At 37.9% G+C, this 18092-nt stretch overlaps 1 protein-coding gene across 1 annotated transcript; it reads left to right on the plus strand.

Annotated features, from left to right (window-relative positions):
* The first annotated feature begins 933 nt into the window (after window positions 1–933).
* On the plus strand, window positions 934–18042 carry LOC111334090 (uncharacterized). The gene is made up of 17 exons (XM_022939780.2): window positions 934–1252; window positions 5048–5131; window positions 6285–6395; window positions 6941–6997; window positions 7451–7556; window positions 8526–8698; window positions 9624–9703; window positions 10079–10204; window positions 10568–10640; window positions 11347–11434; window positions 11948–12001; window positions 12948–13007; window positions 13213–13251; window positions 14085–14162; window positions 14859–14906; window positions 15195–15455; window positions 16313–18042. Exons 1-17 carry the CDS (start codon window positions 1181–1183, stop codon window positions 16411–16413), a joined length of 1611 nt encoding a protein of 536 aa, XP_022795515.2. The 5' UTR covers window positions 934–1180; the 3' UTR covers window positions 16414–18042.
* The last annotated feature ends 50 nt before the right edge of the window (window positions 18043–18092 follow it).

The raw sequence follows: 18092 nt of genomic DNA on the forward strand, positions 1-18092 counted from the left end.
TCACCATCATCTTACCAAGGGTACAGTTACATATACAGGGTCTCCTGAATTTTTTTTCATTTACCAGTTTTGTCCTTCTGTTACTTATCTTTAGTTCAGTTATGGCGAAATTTTTAATTAAAAAATTCATCAGTTTATGATACTTTTCAGGTCGAAAATAGTTTTCTTTTCCTTTTTTTTTTTTCCGTAGGAGATTGATTAAAAAGCGGAACGTGCGCCAAAATAGTTTTTGTATTGAATATCGACTGATTAAACTCGAAAAGGTGACTAGTTTTACCTCAAGCATTAAGTCGAAGGATTGAAAAATAAAAAAAATGAGGATAACTTTAAAAATAAAATTGGAGGTAATTTAAGACCGAAGAGAAGGGGAGGAGGTCCGAGGGAAGGGCACGGGTTAATGATGTTCTGCAAAAATAAAACATGGTAAGATACTTGAAAATGGACTTAAGCACCGTTCAATCCTATCGAACGGTCCAAAAAGCAAAAATCGAAACTCTACTTTATCTCCAATAAACTCAAACAATATACTTGCAGTCTCCGTTCTTTCAGATGAGAGAATTATATTGAACGTAGAGAAAAGGATCGTATATGACACCCTCTCTTAACAGGCAGTGCAGGCAGTTCATTCGCAGACAAAATTTTTTTTATTGAAAGTGCATTGGCCTAAGAACCACTTGAAAAAAGACCAGTCACAGGAAACAGGGGTAGAGAGAGTAAATAGCCTAAATTTTCTACCTTTTTACCATTTTCATTCCATTTTGTCAAGTTTTTAGTTGTTAGACATGACGGAGTTGTATAACAATATTATTCATTAAATATTTCTCGACATCAGATTATTTGCAAAACTGAAAATTCTCAATTCAGTGACAGGGTTGAGGATACAATCGATAAGCTAACCCTCTCTACTACCCTAATATTTGCCTTTAGACTTCCTGTTATGACGAATGTTATTTTCCCTTTGGCACTTAGGGAGCAGAGGCATTTTAAAGTTGTTACCAATAGACTGTATTTTAGTATATGTTGGTGTGAAATCACATGGTTAATAGGTAGTCTACATATAACAGACTGCGGCGAATTGATACCATCCAAAAACTGTAACGAAGCGCTCAAGAGTCGAAACGCGAAGGAATTTGGTCACGGTGAGAGCGACTCCAAAGGAGTCATTGAATAAATGTAACTTATGGGTACGACAGAAAGACAGAGAGGAGTTAAATACATGGAGGGCTATCTAGACTTCAAGGAATCATCCAAGGTAAATAATAGCTCTTGTTGTGTTGATGTTTTACAATTTTACAGTGCTTTTGTTGTCTCGCAAGCTGTGGTCTCCATAATATAGCGCTTGCTGAGAAGAAAAAAAACATCAATTAATAGCTATGAATAGCTAGACTAAAACGTTGTACAATTTTGTTCGAAAGCGTTTCTAATCATGGACATTCGGCTGGCGATTGATCGACTTGTGAATCACTGTTGTGGAGTTTGTTTATTTCGACGAAAGAATGATATGTCATATTATTGATCATTATCACAATTGCGAGAAACAGTCCGAAAGCACACTCCTAAATCAAATTGGTCATGCGGTCTGGAGATAAGCGATACATTCTAACACGTATAATTATCAAAAGTTTTGAAAACTCAGGCCGATTTCGAGGGGTACCTGGTTCAGAATAATTTTTTTGTTTCATTGTAACGGAGAATGTTTTATTTAGCTCTAACTGTTGAAAAGTCACGATCACATACTTTTGGACGATTAACGAATGCCTTCCCAAGAGTTTCAGATTACGCCGCGCGAAAGCCCGTGAACGATTCGAGAAATGTCTATTTGTTGTTCACGATATCCTGAAACTAACGACATATAACTTGAAAATTCGAACGAAGGTGTGTTTCAGACCTTTCAAGCAAATGTTTCAGCGACACCTAATCACAAATCGGGTGTTTAGTTATGTCTGGTGAAATCTACTCAGTTGAAGCGTGACAAGAAGTTGTTTTTCTCTATACTGGAAATAGGGGCTTTGTCTGGCGGAGGAGCAACTGGATTTGAAATGGTGGATAATTCCATCGTAAATAGATGCATAGTGTTAGTATAGTGTTTACGTTTTGTGTCATTTTTGGTAATTAGTTATGAAGGTTCTGTCTCAGATGAAGCGGACATTGACTAAAACTACGACATAACCCCTCCCCCGCAGTTTACATCCTGGTGTCGGAGAGGAGACTGGGCTGTTGTTAGGATTTCAGTGATTGATAGTGGTCTTGGAGAGCGGGGTGTGAATATAAAGTTGCTTCATATCACGGTGAAGAAGTGTTGGGTAAACACTGTTGTGAACGTTTCAAACCAAGTTTGAAGTTATTGACTGAATTCGAAGGACATCAACAGGTAGCTACAGGTGATTTACCATGAATACTGCTTTTTGGAGAGCGTGAGGCATGCCGGCGGTCGGAACGACTCAGTGATCAGAGTTCATTTCTGATTAGATCGGGCTTGTCATGGCCAAACTCCTTTAGACTTAATTTAATTTCTGTGGTGTAGTTTGCTGATCGGGAATTTGCTTAGGCTCTGAATTCAGTTTACGCGCAGAAGTGATAATTGTAGAAAACCATTGTGTTTTAGATCCGTGATCTGCAGAATGCGCAAATTCCACGATGACTTTGAAACGCGCTTGGAAGCCGCACTCAATCGTGCCTTGTAGATGAATCACTGGTGTAATACTTCGATTAGGTGGCGAAAAATCAGTTGGTTGAGAATCTTATGATCACCATTTTTAATAAGTTGTGTACAAAACTCACTTCTTTTGTTTCGGCGGACTTTCAGCTGTTCTTTTGCTTTATTTTGCTGTTGTGCCTTTTCATTTCCGGATTGAATTGCGGAGCACTTTGTGGTAAATCTGACGATCGGAAGTTTCAGATGTGATGTTTTTCTTGTTTTTCTTGTCTGCCAAACGGCGGAACTTCGATGGAAAGTCATGACGGTTTAACCGTCGCATATTTTTAGTTTTACTTATGAAAGGTCTCTACTTTTCGCGATCACTTGAAAATTCTAAATTAACTATTTAAATTCATCTCACGTACACGTGAGATTATTCAGATAAATTTGTCGCGTACAGTTTTGTCGAGAATTGACAAACAATTGAAATAAGTTTAACTTCAAACATTTTAAGCCGCTGGCACAAGAAACAAAAGTAAACCTAGGCAGAATTAAAGGAGTCCTTAAATAAGCAGAGTGTGCACTTTTGACCAAAATGGTATGCGAAGGATTCGAACCATAAAATGCGATGCTTACTTGAGCTTTAAAAAAACAATCCGTCCTGGAATTCCGCTCTGTGGTTGTTAGCTGAACGAAGTTCCTTATCTTGCATTCAGCTGGTTCCTTACTCGTGCACAGAAATTCAAGATAAACTTTTCCTATTCCACTCGCTCATAACGATGTTTGGTTAAGGAATTATAGCTGTGAATGTAAAAGGAAATCATCATTGAAGGAAAGTGAACGTAGACTTGAACTTTGAAAAACAAACTCTTGAAATTATTTTAATGTTTATTAAAAGATGTGGAAAACAATACGGAAAACCGATACTTTAATTTCGACCTCAGATAGCTGGATACAAGGGTCACAAACACAAATATCTTTAAAAGTTTAAAGAAAATATTCAAGAATTGTATTCGTCGAAAAATGCGATAATTTTCCAAAAAATGCAGAAGGTGCTTGTTGATTCGGGAAGATAGAGGGCAAATTGTATTTGTCACCTAAATACAGGAAAAAAAGTGAGGGCAATCGGAAGGAATTTGATTATCACTTACTATCTGCTTGTCTGAATCTAGGAAAGATAACAGAAAAATTAATTAGTGTCTGTTGGAGAATAGATTAGCTGGTATCTATTTCGCAAGTAGAGTTCCCTTGTTAGATCTCCTTGTCATAATTCCTTTGTTTAAAAAGACAAAAACAGTGACCAACTCACAGCTTCACTGCAGTAAGAATTGATAATTCTTGGTAAAAAAAAAAGGTAACCGTTTTCCATTCTTAGAGTTGATATGTTTAATTAACATCTCAATGTGTTAAGGCTTAACAACTCATTTGCTTCTTTTAATTGATGGGGGTTTGTTAAATAAAGTGCCCTTTAGTCCCTTCACTAGACAGTATATTTTCAATTATTGTGATTGTTTTCACTTAGTAAAGCATAAATTTTATCGAAGTGTTGAGATGTATGTTATGGAAAATGTCATATGCAGCATTGTTTGTTCAACTAACCTTCAGTTTCATACTTTAATAATCAAGTGTGCAAGGACATCTGACTAAAATGGCAGTTAAGTTAATGAAGCCTTGTAAAGCATTTTTCAACAAGCTTCCATCTAATTATGTTTACTTCTTGAGGTATTAAATGAAGCTTATTTTAATCATGTGAAAGGATTTTGGTTTATTAAAGTGCACCAAAACAAAAGCAAATATTGCACTTAGAAAATGACAATTTTACATTGGCCATAATATAAAAACGGTTTTTTGTGTGGTGCTATCTAGATTGTCATGTATTTTGTACAAAATGTCGTGTGTTTGAAAACAATTTGAAAATGTTTTCTCTGATCTCTTCAACGAACCTTTTGATTAATTTAGTTAACTGTCAGTGAGCAGCTTAAAATGTGATTTATCTGTAAGCCAACATGACAACATGTGTAATTGCCAGCACAGGGGATCTTAAGGAAGAGATTTGTTCAGCTGAAGATTGATAATAACAGGTTACGGTACAAAAAAATTATGCTCAACTTGAAAGCAGCAACAAATTTTAAGTTTTGTAAACCAAGAGGGCCTGAAGGAGCAAGTGCAGGCAAAGATGGCGTCAATAAAAAGGATTTTAATGCAAAGTTAACATCAAGAATGATGGGATAATTTTTGTAAGATACTCAGAATGAAATACAGCTCCTGAAGGTCAGTTTTTCCCCTAAACCAAGTGAATTATGTAATACATGCAATATTTAACTCTAAACAGATCAGATTTTTGTATGCTTTGTATAATATTTGAAACTGCATGTACATATCAGAAATGTTTTTGTATTATTTTTGTAGTGGTTAAATTACTGGGCTGTGTTACATGGATTTGAGTTGCTTTTGGTCAAGGATGAAAAGACAGATATTAGTTTAAAAGAAAACGTAAGTATGGTTCATTAGTATGTCTCCTAGCCCTTTCACTCTCTTCTCCTCATTGTTTCCCGTACAATTCTTACGATGTTAGAGAATTATTAGTCTTGGATCAACTGATGATCCCCTAATTTATATAATTATTCGCTGATGGCGAGGTGAATATCGTTGAATAATCCCGAGATGAAGTCCAGGGGATTATTCGACAATATTTACCGAACCTGAGACAAATAATTGTTTTAGTATAATTTCAGAGCTAAACAACAGAGAAATTTCTAAAATCATAACATTTTAGTAACATTTATTAACATTTTATTTTAACATTTTATATAAATCGTGTGAAGCGGTTTATATAGTGTCATGTAAGGAACTGCTCGACCAATCAGATTGCTGGAAACTCTTTGCTTAGCTCTGAAACTGATACTTATTTTCTTTATTCTCATCACTTGTCTGCTGGATATTGCATTGAGGTTGTAAGGAGAAATTCTGTCTTGGTCTCTCATGGGAGTTAAAGGGTTAGTTAGTGTGTGCCTATGATTGGTAAATTATACCGTCTCAATTTCTGTGCGTCCCGTTAAATTCAAAGGTTTCTTTGAATTAAAATCTTCCCCTTCCATATGAACCCAAAGATGTGATAAGTACCTAGTGAACCTCATTTTCTAAGCCTGTACTGTTAGTTATGGACCAAGTTTTTTTCTGCTTAGATTTTTGGCCAGTGTGCTTTGTGGTTGGGCCACCAATCCAAGCAGAAAAAACTCAATCTGCAACTTCCAGAGTGAGTTTCACAGCTAGAGGGGAGAATTAATTATCAGATCTTAGATTTGAGGGGTCAAAACATGATCAACAGTGCCTAATTGACAAAGACAGTTTGCTACATGGCAGCCAAACACAGGCCTCTATTGAGCAACTTTTGCTACATATTTTGTCACAAAAAATTTGTGCCCCTCATTATGCTGACCAAAATGGTGATAGCATGCAGCAATTTGACTGCAGTTAATTCCAGTTCTGGGCAATACAAGGACCCACCATTATTAATTACAGTAAGGGTTCAATTGTGGTAGGAATATACATTTCTGATCATCAACCTGTGTTATTAAAAAAACTTACCATGTTTAAATCATAACAGTCACGAATACATTTTATTAATTAACTCTCCCTTTCACAGATTAAATGTCAAATTGGCATAAATGCAAACTCTAGCTTTTCTAGTGGTAAAACCAGCAAAGACAAGTTTGAATTTGAACTCAAAGTAAACCGCAAGAAATACTTATTTAGGGTAGGTACAAAATGTACATGTTTTTTTAGCTGAATGGTGCTTTATTATAATTGTGATTAACGTATAGAATGATGTTACAAATTTTTATTCATCACTAACATCAGTTCTAAGTTTCAGTGGAAGTCTTTCAAGCACTTCCAATGTCAGCCAAAGTTTTAACTTTTTTTTCTACTTGAATCACTGGTTTAAATCATGATAGTTAACAGAGTACTCTTAAGTCAGCATTTTCCTTTGTAACTGTTATAGGTATTGTAAACACTGGCATACAAACTGCAAGTACTTTTTACCCTGAATTTTCACAAGGAATCAGGGGTGTGGCAAACTGTGGCCAAGATACCACATGTGTCTTTCTTTGATTTCTTTTTAAAAAACCTTTTTTTTAATCTAAAATTTGAGTTGCCAAACTTGAGATGCTGCTTATTAGTGAGTGCAGCGTATGCCCAGGTTATGCTTACAGTAAATGAATGTCTTTGTAACCACAGCTGAAAAGTGTATATAGTAGCAGTGAAATATATTGCTCACTTCTCCTCTGTGTTTATTTTTAGACAAATTCTGAACTTCTTCGTCTTCAGTGGGTGCACTCAATAGGACTTGCTTCACAGGTAATTGCTGAGTGATTAAAACATTTTAACCCCTCACTCTAAAAGGGACAAGCATCTAATCTCTACTTACAATATCACCCCTGAATCACACATTCAGGCAGTCACGAGAATAGGAAACAGAATAGTGTAGAGAAAAAGCATACTGATGTTTCAGTGTAAAGAGTTAAAAGAATACTTCAGACTGGGCAATTCCTGAAGGCCAATTTCATAGTCTTTATTACATTTTGTGGAATATTGTTATTTTGTTTTTTTATTCAAACATTCACTGGGAGCTTCTCATTTCAAAGGACAGCTGTGTTGAATCTTGAATCTTTAAGAAGTAGAATTTAAACAGAGGCGGCTGAATTCTCACAGTTTTCTGTGTGTAGGCCATTTTGAGTTACCACTTTTAACCCATAAAATATTTTTAAGTCACTTTTATACCCATGTATTGGAACTTGTTTTTTTCTTTAGGGAAAGCTTCCCGCAAATTCAACAAATTTTGAGTCTGAATGTGGAAAATCCCCTACCAACAACAACGAACCTCTCAAAAGGAAAATCTCTAACCAGTACACTGAAGGTAACTTTTTTTTTTTTTGCATTTACTTAGGAATGTAGCTAGATTTTTTAAGGTACATGCAAAGGAAGAGAAATCGTTGTGAGTCAATTTTGGCTTTTTTGCCAACCTAAGACACTTAAAAATGAAATGTTTCCCTTTGAATCAAGCAGTTAGAGATCTAGTGGCCCATTATTTCAAACTCTGGTCAGGTCAGCATTAGGAAGTTAAATAAATGACAATGATATTGTTGTTTAAGCTTTGTGGCACATAAATTTCAGGTTATTAGAACCTGATTCAACACTAAACTCAGGTTTCGATAACCCTGTTTAGTCCCAAGATCCAATTAATATTTAGTTCTTATTAACCGAGCGGGAGGTCTGTATGGGAGAATCTTGACTGAGGTCGCCAGTACAGACCAAATGCAGTGTGGTCTGTACCAGTGACCAAGGTCAAGATTCTCCCATACAGACTGACCTAGCTCAGTTGATAAGATGTTTATTGTATGGCTGTGTCTTATAATATGCCAATTTTTTATATTCTTTGTACCTTTTTTTTTCTAGACCGGTCTAGATGCCAGTCTAGATGGGAAAATCTAGACCGCTTTCAATATTGATTTCAGCTAATCAAATTTGTGAATTCGGTAGTTCCCAGTCCTTGTGAGACACAGCCATATAATAATTATTCCCCCCCTACTGACTGCCATGCAATTCCTTGTAAACAAGACAATGGACTCTGATGTAACAACAACATAACACCCTCTTGCTGATGAACTTGTGTATTATGAGAAGTCACTAGATGGTCATTTCAGGGGGTCAAGGGGATAAAATGCATTAAAAAACTCTATGGTGTCGTGGCAGGTAAATCTGAATTAATGCTGATTGTGTTTTGAACAATTAACATGTGGGTGGGCCAGGTCGTATGCTGTGTGGCCAAATGCTCAAAGGTACAGATTTTGAATAATATTTCGTGTTCTTTTTCATATTGTTGTAGTACCAATTTTTAACATTAGTCCAGATGAGTTTAACATCAGTCCTGGAGTGAAAGGTGAGGAAGAAATGCAGAAGACAATTTTGGGAAAAGGAAAGCACCATTCATTCAGCAGCCATTGCAAAAAACTGCTGGGAATTAAAGAGAAGCTGAAAGATAATGGTGACGACTCAGAGGTAAGGGAATCCAAGGTTTGCAAAAATCAGTGGAAAAATTAAGGGTCTCTTCATGTCAGTCCAGAAAACCAGGTTAGTCCGGTTTCTGAGATGTCTCCCTGCTACTCTTTTCATGGTAAAAATTACATTGTGTCCATATGAGATGATGGGTGGCTCTGATACTGGGACCTTGGAATTTGAAACCAAGATCTTCAGGGTAAGAGTGTTCTAGATTATCCAATCCAAAGCTTTTATCATGGTTACCAACTGAAGATAAATCTTGAAAGCCAGCTTGATCATGCCTTCTTTATATTTGGCAAAGGAGCTGAAATTTCTCAAATTAAGAGTAACTGAGCTAAAATCTCATTTGTCTTCTAATTAGCATGGATAGATTTCTCATTGGAAAAGAAGGCAAATTTTTTCAGTTTTCTGGGCCAGCTTGGTCATTATGCTGACATGAAGCCACACTGAGTTGAACATCTGCCACTAGGAAGCATTTACTCAATCCTACTCTCAGCTGGAAGAAGCCCTCGCATTTTTAGCTATGCAACTTAATGTAAACAAACTTGTCAGAGTAATTTTTTTGGACTATTCCAATTAAGAATGACATCCAGTTCTAATAACCTTTCTGTAAGTGTACACCTTTTAAAAGTAGAAACATTTCTAGTCTAGGTTGTGTAGACATGTGGGAAAATTGACATTTGAGTACACTCAAAGTTAATTTAAGATGTAATTAATTTTTATTAACCCTTAATTTGACTCCTATTCGCTAGCATCTACATTAAGGTCATGAAAATTGCAGACTGAAATGATCACCAACTAAAGAAGCTCTTGATTGGTAAACAAATTCTCCTTGTGAGCATCAAAGGAAATGTATAGAGAACAGTATGGAGAATATGTGTACTGATGTTAGGGTATTTGTGAATTGTATGTTTTTTCTGACCAGGAGCAACCTAGACCTGACTCACTAGGAGCTGAGGCCACCCCAGAAGCACTCTATGATGATTTTCCAGATAGCAAACCTCCGTAAGTAAATATTCAATGTGCAGGTATACCAAGTTTTATGTCCCAGATACCAGTATATTTCACACATTTTTACAGCCAATACTCTTTACCCCACACCATCACCTCATCATCCCAATTGGTAGCCTTATCGTCCCAGTGATAAATTTCCCAACCTTGCAAAATTGTATGGGCATTCTCCTACCATAAAAGGTTATGGCTCGTAAACTTTAGGAGTGTTTCAGAGAGGTGGTACTTTGTCACATTTTCATGGGCCAGGGGTGCTCTCTGGTACTCATTGACAACTGACTTCTTTGATTCTAAGAATTATAGTGCTCATGCCAGCTGTGTTGACATATTATTTTAAGTAGTTTAGGGATTCTACCATTACTTCCACAGCTGGTTTTTTGGTAAGCTCACAAGGGAAAATGCTGAAACAGTCCTCCAACCCCATTCTGAAGGGAGCTTTTTAGTAAGAGAAAGTGAAACAGTTCGTAAGCTAGGCGCTTACACCCTCTCATTGAAGTAAGTTGCTTTTATGTTAGCTTAAAGTCATTTAACTTAATTGCTTGAAATGCTGAAATAAGCGCTTAGCTATAGCTTCATAAACTGGACTAAGCAAAAGTTAGACATTTTAGCTTTTCAGAATTTGTCACAGTGTTTTTACCTTTATAAACCACAGTTGATTGAGTTTTACATGCCCATAAATGCAACACAACTGTTGCTTTAGAAATTGATAACTTTGCTCCTGAACAAGTAATGTTACTGCATCATCTGCTGCCGTTAAGCTTATAATAAAAAATCAAATTGAATGCTTTTTTCCTATTCATGGAAAATTAGCAGATGTACACCATGCAAAAAAACTTGTTCTGCTAATTTTTTTAATAGGCACAGAGATAAATTCCGTCACCACAAAATTGAAACATTGTTTGATGGAAACCTGGTTATTAAAGGACATGAGGCGAGTTTAGAGTAGTCTTGTTACTTTCAAAGTCCAATTTTAATAGAATCATAATGAAGAGCTATTTCATGAAGTAGAGGGCTATGTTAAATATCAGCAGCCTGCTCCTACTACGACGGGAGGACAGCCCATGTTGGGTATCTAGGCTATTGGCTCCTGTCGAGAAGGGAAAGAAGGGGTCCACCTATCAGAGCAATGGAGAGGCAGGGGGGCAAGAAAATGGAAACTTCTCATGAAATGTTGATGAAATGCTGAATGTCCTGTGTACAGCACTGCTCAAAAGTTTTAAGTCTCAACTCAAATCTTGGGTTTCAGTTCTTGAAAGTTGCAATAATTGAGTTTTAAGTCTTGACTTTCAAAAATTGAGGATAGATTTTGAGAATGGAGACGCTTGATCCAATCTGTAGTTTGGAGAAAACGATTTCGTTCTGGAATGCAAAGTAATTGCAAAGGGCATGTACTTGATGCACAGATTTCTTATCGATGCACAAGTTTAACATGTTATCCCGATGCTCCAAGATATCTCTTTAAAGCCAACTGCTAAGGGAAGACTAAGTGTTCCTCGATATAATAACTCTGTTAAGTTGAATTGAATTGCATTTTTTTCTTACTTGCAGTAGGTAACATATCTTGGGTGACTTTTAAGTTCTTATTTATCATTATGATTTTATCATTTTGAGTTTCTTTTCATTAAATATTTTTATAGGATAAACCTTTTCCAAATCTCGTAACTTTGATGAAGTACTTTACCAAAAGTCAGGAACAAGATATCGTCATGAAACCAGTGATTTGTGGTAATTACAGTTTTGTTATACTATAGATAATATATAAGTCTTGTGATTAAGTGAATGTAAGGTATATAAGCTGTTTCGCTTATCCTAGCAGTGCTCTATGCATTAATGTGCAGAGAAAAATGTAAGAATTTCACACGGTGAAGATTGTGCAGTGAATAAAACTTGGGTTTCATGACAACTGTCTCTGGCTCTCAACATCTTTATGTTTATTTACAAATAAACACATTTTCATGGAAGCAGGGAGCAGTGATAGACTAAGAAACTGCCGTAATGGCATATTTGTTTTTTTGTTGTAAGTTGCTTTTCACTTTCCTTTCACCCATCGTCTCCTGGTCAGGAATGCCAAACTCTATTTTATTTCATTTTAAAACTGCTCGCAAGAAGCGAATGAAAGTGATACCAAAACCGAAAGTACTGCTGGTTCTGAATTATAAAAATCATTGGTAAAATTGTAACTAACCTGCTTGTGTTCTATGAGGATTGACATTTAGACATATCCTTTGGAACTTCTAGATACAAGTACTAACAGTGTGGAAAATGCCATGAAAGGTTATGAACCAATGGATGGTAAGTACGCTGTCTTCAAATTGCACAAAGTAAATTGTAATATTATAATGTATGAAAAAAATGCATCTTGCCATTTAAAACAAGTCTGATTACTGGTTTCCTCTTTGAGGTAAGGCTGTGATGGAGGCATTTGTTTTGGAGTAACACTTCTCCAGTTTTCCTCAGTTAATCCTTGAACTCCCACGAGTGACCAAGACTGAAATTCTCCTTACGATATTAATAGAAAATCAAGCAGACAAGTGATGAGAATTAAGAAAAATAACCAAAACTAACATTCTAATGAATGTATGGCAGACGGAGAGGTGAATTATTACTAATGTGATCTTGGGATTGAAATGTTAAGGATACTGTACAGGGGCGTAGCCAGGATTTTTCAAAGGGGGGGGGGGGGGGGGTTCACAGAGGCTACTCACCAGACTGTCATGTCGACCTCCACGCCGTGCATGTTTTACTTAATGTTACAGTTTTGGAATGAGCAGTGAGAGTATAATGGGCAGGCCAAGATATTGTCATGGCGTTTACACCACCTGAATATTGTAGGTTATTTGCTCAAAAGAAGGCCTACCAAGAGGGGGTCACGGGCACCCCAGGACCCCCCTGGCTACGCCCTTGCTGTAACCACCACTTATGAACTGTGTGCTGGTAAACAAAAGCAATTAATCTGAAGATTTAAAAACCGCAAAGTTGGTCTTTGTTGTTGTCTTTCCAAACCTAACACAATCACAAATCTTAAAGAAAGAGTATGGTAAAATTGTGCAAATCAAACGTTGCTGTCCAGTGAATTTGATTAATTGCCTATAAACCCAGGGTAAGGGGTGGGGGTTCCCAATCACGGGGTGCACTTCTTTACGATATAAAATTTTTACTTAATAGGAGATAAGCTTATTTTGTAACGGTAACTTTTCCTGCCCGGCACCTTTACCTACTAATCCTATATCTGTCTCAGCTCGTCTTCCTCCAACGGGTTGCGAAGAGAGAATTGACCCAAATGAGGCAATGGAAACCAGTAAGTACAGCTTTATTACTAGGTTCGATTTCCGCCATGCTCTCGAGTCCGGTATTATTCACTCCTCCCCGAGAAGAGATTCTTCGAGGAAGAGCGTGGGCTCTGGTTCCCCAACAGTGCACTACGTGTACATTTGCTAATCATTTTTGGAAGTTCGAAAAACATTTATCATCTTAAGATGCATATTATATTTTATCGTCGCTAGGAGGACGACAAGTGAAACAATCCTATGAAAACATTCCAAGTAAGTATGAGTGAGTCTTCGAACTGATCCACCAGTAGTTGGTTGTCCAGTATGCCGTCATGCCACTCATTGAACTTACCGGTCAACAAGTAACCTAACTGTCAGTGTGCATTCTTAGTATGTCTTTACCAAAAGAGTTTATCTCTGTGATGAAATAGAGGGGAAACACTTCAATTCAAACAAACTTTTGAATTTAGCGGTCCGCACAGTAAAATACCGCCCCGCTAAAGACAGACTGTTCAGTTAGGGGTTGTTTTCCTTATGTAGCACCAAATCCTCCCACCAAATTTGCATGGAAATATTGAGCATGATGTTTTCATTTAGAAAGTAGCTATTAGAAATATTTAATATTATATTTCTTTCAATACCCATGTTTACCTTCGTCAACACAAAAGGAACAAATAGTTTTTAAAAGTGAAATTCAATATGGGTTATTGACCAAACGTGAGGTCAAGATGGCTGGATATTGGCCGAGTTCTTTTTCCGCGTTTGCGAAGTCGAGGTCCATAACCCCCCCCCCCCCCAAAAAAAAAAAAAGAAATCGAGGCTAATATAATACCAAACAAGCGAGGTCAATAAGGGATTTATTATATAGCAAAAAGGGTTCGGTTTAATCAAGAATGACTTTTATTTCGAGTGCCGAGAAAGAAAGCCAACTGTGTTTGTACCACAATAAGCCCAAAAGGATGGTTTATGTTAACTTTTCTTTGTTTTAACTGTCTTCTGCCGCGTTGTACCTTACTTTATTTTAAGTCTGCTCCACCTACTGTTTTTTTACGCGCGGGATCAAAGCAGGCATTCCTGAGCCCATCTTTTATTTTATTATCTCCTAGCCAAGCCTCCCCTGAGAAGTCGTGTAACGTCACCCGATCTGTTCGGGACTCGTAGTTATGAGAACATACCCACCAAAGGTACGTTGATCGTATTTTGTGGTCGTCAGGGTGAAGGCGATCCTAAAATTTATTGTTGAAAGTTATTAACATTACGTAAACCCATAAAGATTTTCACTCAATTCGTCCTAGTTTTGGATAACGAAAACAGTCCCTTTTAGGCTGACTCTCGCCTTTATTATCAAAAAAATACAATCAGCCCTTCGGAAATCATGAAGAACAGCTCCCCTCCCCTGACTGTTGGCCCAACTGTCGGTCGACAGATTACCGACAAGCCACCGACACATAACCGACAGGCCACCGACACGTAATGACAGACCACCGAAATATGACCGACAGGCCAACGACACATAACCGACAGATGACCGACATATAACCGACAGACTGTTAGCTACTATAAAAAGTTCAATTGTATTTCACAGCGATATTCCCTAGAATGAACGTCCAAGAGGGAGATGTTCTTCTTAAATACCGACTCTTGCACCCAACTGAATACCGCCGATGTATTTGTAGAAGGTCAGAATGAACGTCATACTAGCCAGATTGAATCATATTCCTCTGGCTAGGTAATCCTGAGGAAAGATAAGAAATAACAAATCAGACTAGTTTGATTTTTTTTTCCTGAAACTCCGTTAATGCTAGAAATTGTCATCTTTTTTTTTTTTTTTTAAGATACGTAATATTGACTCCTTCGCAATTGTTCCTTTTAAATCGCAGGTGTTAGAAGTGCAACAGTCGCTGGTTATGAGCCAATGGATCCGAAAGGTTTGTGCTCAACGGTGATTTGCAGTAGTTTATCGTCGTTAAGAATACCGAATACCGAATAGAGCAATTTTCAAGTTAGTACCATACGTAATCTGTTATTACTATGGTTACGATTCACTTCGCTCTGTGATTGGTCTGCAAAACTAATCCCTCCTGACTAATCACCCGTCACCGTTTTAACTAATCAAATGTAAATCTGAAACCAATCTCCAATTATTCACTCGCTACTTTTTTTTTCGAGGTTCAGGGCATTTCTATGGATTTATATTGTCCTCTCTGCCCCAACAGGTGCGCCAGTTTTACCTCCTAGACAAACAGTGGTAAAACACCCCGGATATGAGAATATCCCCGAGAAAGAGCCGGAACCGTTGCCTCCAAGACAGTCTACATCCCAGGGGTACGTCAATCTTCCTCCAAAGGATGTGGAAGATCCTCCCACACTTCCACCAAGAATTCCGTCTCGTGTCCATGGATACGAAAATGTACCGACGAGAGACGTAAGAAGTCCGCCATCGCAATCTCTTCCATACCAAAACATTCGACCAGACGGTAAGTTCTCATTTTTTTCCTTCACAAGCCACAGTTGCTTCATACCCCGGGGGTTACTCGATATATTCCTGGGTGGGGAGGTACGGCGCGGCCCCTCATACCCTGACCCTGAGACAAAAATCTCCATAAACATACCCTGGCTGGCCGCACGTCCCCATTAAGCCCTTATAAGGGAGTAGCCTCCCCCCCCGCTCGGGCTTCATACATGCATGAAAAACGTCGTATTCTTCAAGTGTACACCTAATAGAGTGAGAGGGACGCTCGGGTTTGGTTTGTTAAAAATCCAAAGTTTTCCACTATTCATTTGGCGAAGACCATATAGTTTAAGAAGCCCCAGATTGTCTGTTCTCTGGAACGATAGGTGACCAGATGTCCGACCGAATGTTTGCAGTTTCTTTATCAGGCATTTAATTGTCTGCGTACGGGACGATGCATTGCTTGTTGTTGGGGTGTTTTTATACTTCGTTTTTTTTTAAGCACTAGAGTATCTGCCTAAGGGACAGAATCCACGTTTCGAATCGTCATCCTCGGCTTAGTTGATAAAAACCAAATTACCATGTTACACCACACAACTTGCCTTACAGGAATACAGAGTAGCTATGTTCAGCTGGAACAGTAAAGCTGCTATCGATACAACTTTCCTGCGTTACTTAAAGCTACTTTGCTTCACAATGGTAAACCTACTGGCATTACAATACTAACGCAACGTACCTATCAACACTGATACCGCCATATTTTACAATGGTAACGTTTTATCATAAGCAATTCTTCGTTACGACACAAACACTACGAACATTGCAATGTTAACACTACAGTTTACTAGTCTTCCTTTCTTTTCTTTTGTTTCATTTATACAGTCCCATCACGTCGCCAGGGCAGACCGCCCCCGTCATTAAGTCGAGCAAATACAGTGCCAGCTCATATCATGCAAAATACTTTACAAAAGGAGTCCTTCTGAGGGAAACCCCCCTCCCCCCCCCCCCCCCCACCTCCTGGAGAGATCAAGCAAGGAAGGGAGAGGAGACAAGTCTGTTAGTCTATGGTACACTCAGCGGCGACCTGTTGGTTAAAAAAACCGATAAGGCCTTGCTAGCTAGGAAACTCATTAGTAGACAGCGTTTGGCAACTTAGAGAATTTTCAGTACTCGTAAGTATCGCAAAATATAGAAAAGTCACCACAGTAATTACAAATTCCACTAGATGGTGCCTTAAAACTAGTTTTTTCAATCAGTATCGTTTATAGACTTTAAAGACGAAGCCGACCTTGATGTAATTGAAAATGTTTATCGGCGACCTAGAACAGAGTCTTCATATCAACGTTACTTCACCAAGTCAGATATCCTTCCTATGGTAAAGACTGCTCTGACTTTTGTCCAAATCAGAAGGCACTCAGTTGCTGGGAAAGTTAACTAGTATTCAGTGTTTAGTTATTGTTTAATGGCGAACTACTGAAGTCGACTTTTCCTTTTTATAAGACGGTCAACCTGAATTTCTCTTATGTTGAATATTCCAGAAATAGACTTGAAGAAGTTCCTTTCGTAAGGAAACTACGGTGGAACCCCGCTAACTCGAACTTCAAAGGGGAACAAAAATAATTGGAGTTAGCGGGGGTTCGAGTTAAACGAGTTCGAGTTGACGGGGTCCTACTGTATACTGTTTTTAATTCTGGAAGGGGGTCTTGGTGTTCATTGAAGGTCCAACTTTGCAATGTTATTTTTTACCATTACAATACCTTCAACACCGAGTTACAGCAATTGTAGTTTTACACTTATTTCAGGTGAAAATGATTTAATCATAAATGTAGTCCTGTAGGAAACTAAGAAAAAACAAGAAACAAATCATTGAGGCCGGAGATTCATTTTATTACACAACACTATATAGAAATGTCGGGGTTATTTGGGAACTAACTTATATTCAGGAAAAGTTTATATTGTATGGAATTTTCTGCAACGGCCACCGTCAGGCACAAGAATAATGAAGTAATCTATTGACTCGACTCTATCTTAAGTTGAAGGATTTGTTCTTAGTTGAATGTCCGTGAAGCTTAATAACGCGCGCGGCATAAGAGTGAAGGAAGAAAATAGGGGGTGATGGGAAGGGCCCTCTTCTCACCCATCACACCCTACGCTTTTAAAACTCCCAAGTTGGCCGTTCGCGTTCTTAAGGCGACTGTAGGCGAGTGACGGAAAAAGAGGCCAGTTTCAGATGATGATAAGGACAAATTTGCCAGTGTACAAACGCCGATGTTAGATTTCCTGAGGAAGACGAACCTAGTGTAAACATCGTAATTTTGCTTGCAGTTAATTTCAGTAATGTACTTACGGTGACCTTTGTTTCGTAGAAAGGGCTAGGCTTCATAAGACACAGGCTCCAGTACCCGAAAAGTAGTTAAATTTTTGGCATTTTATTCGCTCCCGTTCACAGACTTTACTTTGTCGTGCCGTGCAGTTAGACACAACCGTATTGTGCCAAATAAATTAAACCTGAGACTGGTTGAACCCGGTTTAAGTAAAACGACTGCGTATGTCAATATAACGAATAGAAATTGCAAGAAAGATTAAAGGTAAAACTTTATTTTTCCATGCTTTATGGACGTCTAATGATGTGCTTCGGGTTGGTGAAGGAGTGCGTTCTGGA

The sequence above is a fragment of the Stylophora pistillata genome, chromosome 4, assembly GCF_964205215.1.
Source record: "Stylophora pistillata chromosome 4, jaStyPist1.2, whole genome shotgun sequence".
Lineage (NCBI taxonomy): Eukaryota > Metazoa > Cnidaria > Anthozoa > Scleractinia > Pocilloporidae > Stylophora > Stylophora pistillata.

Bases quoted from the DNA above. Each gene is read 5' to 3' on its own strand.
- LOC111334090 (XM_022939780.2), top strand. From the start codon at position 1,181: ATGGGTACGACAGAAAGACAGAGAGGAGTTAAATACATGGAGGGCTAT. The intron at 8,699-9,623 runs GTAAGGGAATCC...TTTTCTGACCAG, and splicing joins ATAATGGTGACGACTCAGAG to GAGCAACCTAGACCTGACTC. The intron at 14,907-15,194 runs GTTTGTGCTCAA...CTGCCCCAACAG, and splicing joins TGAGCCAATGGATCCGAAAG to GTGCGCCAGTTTTACCTCCT.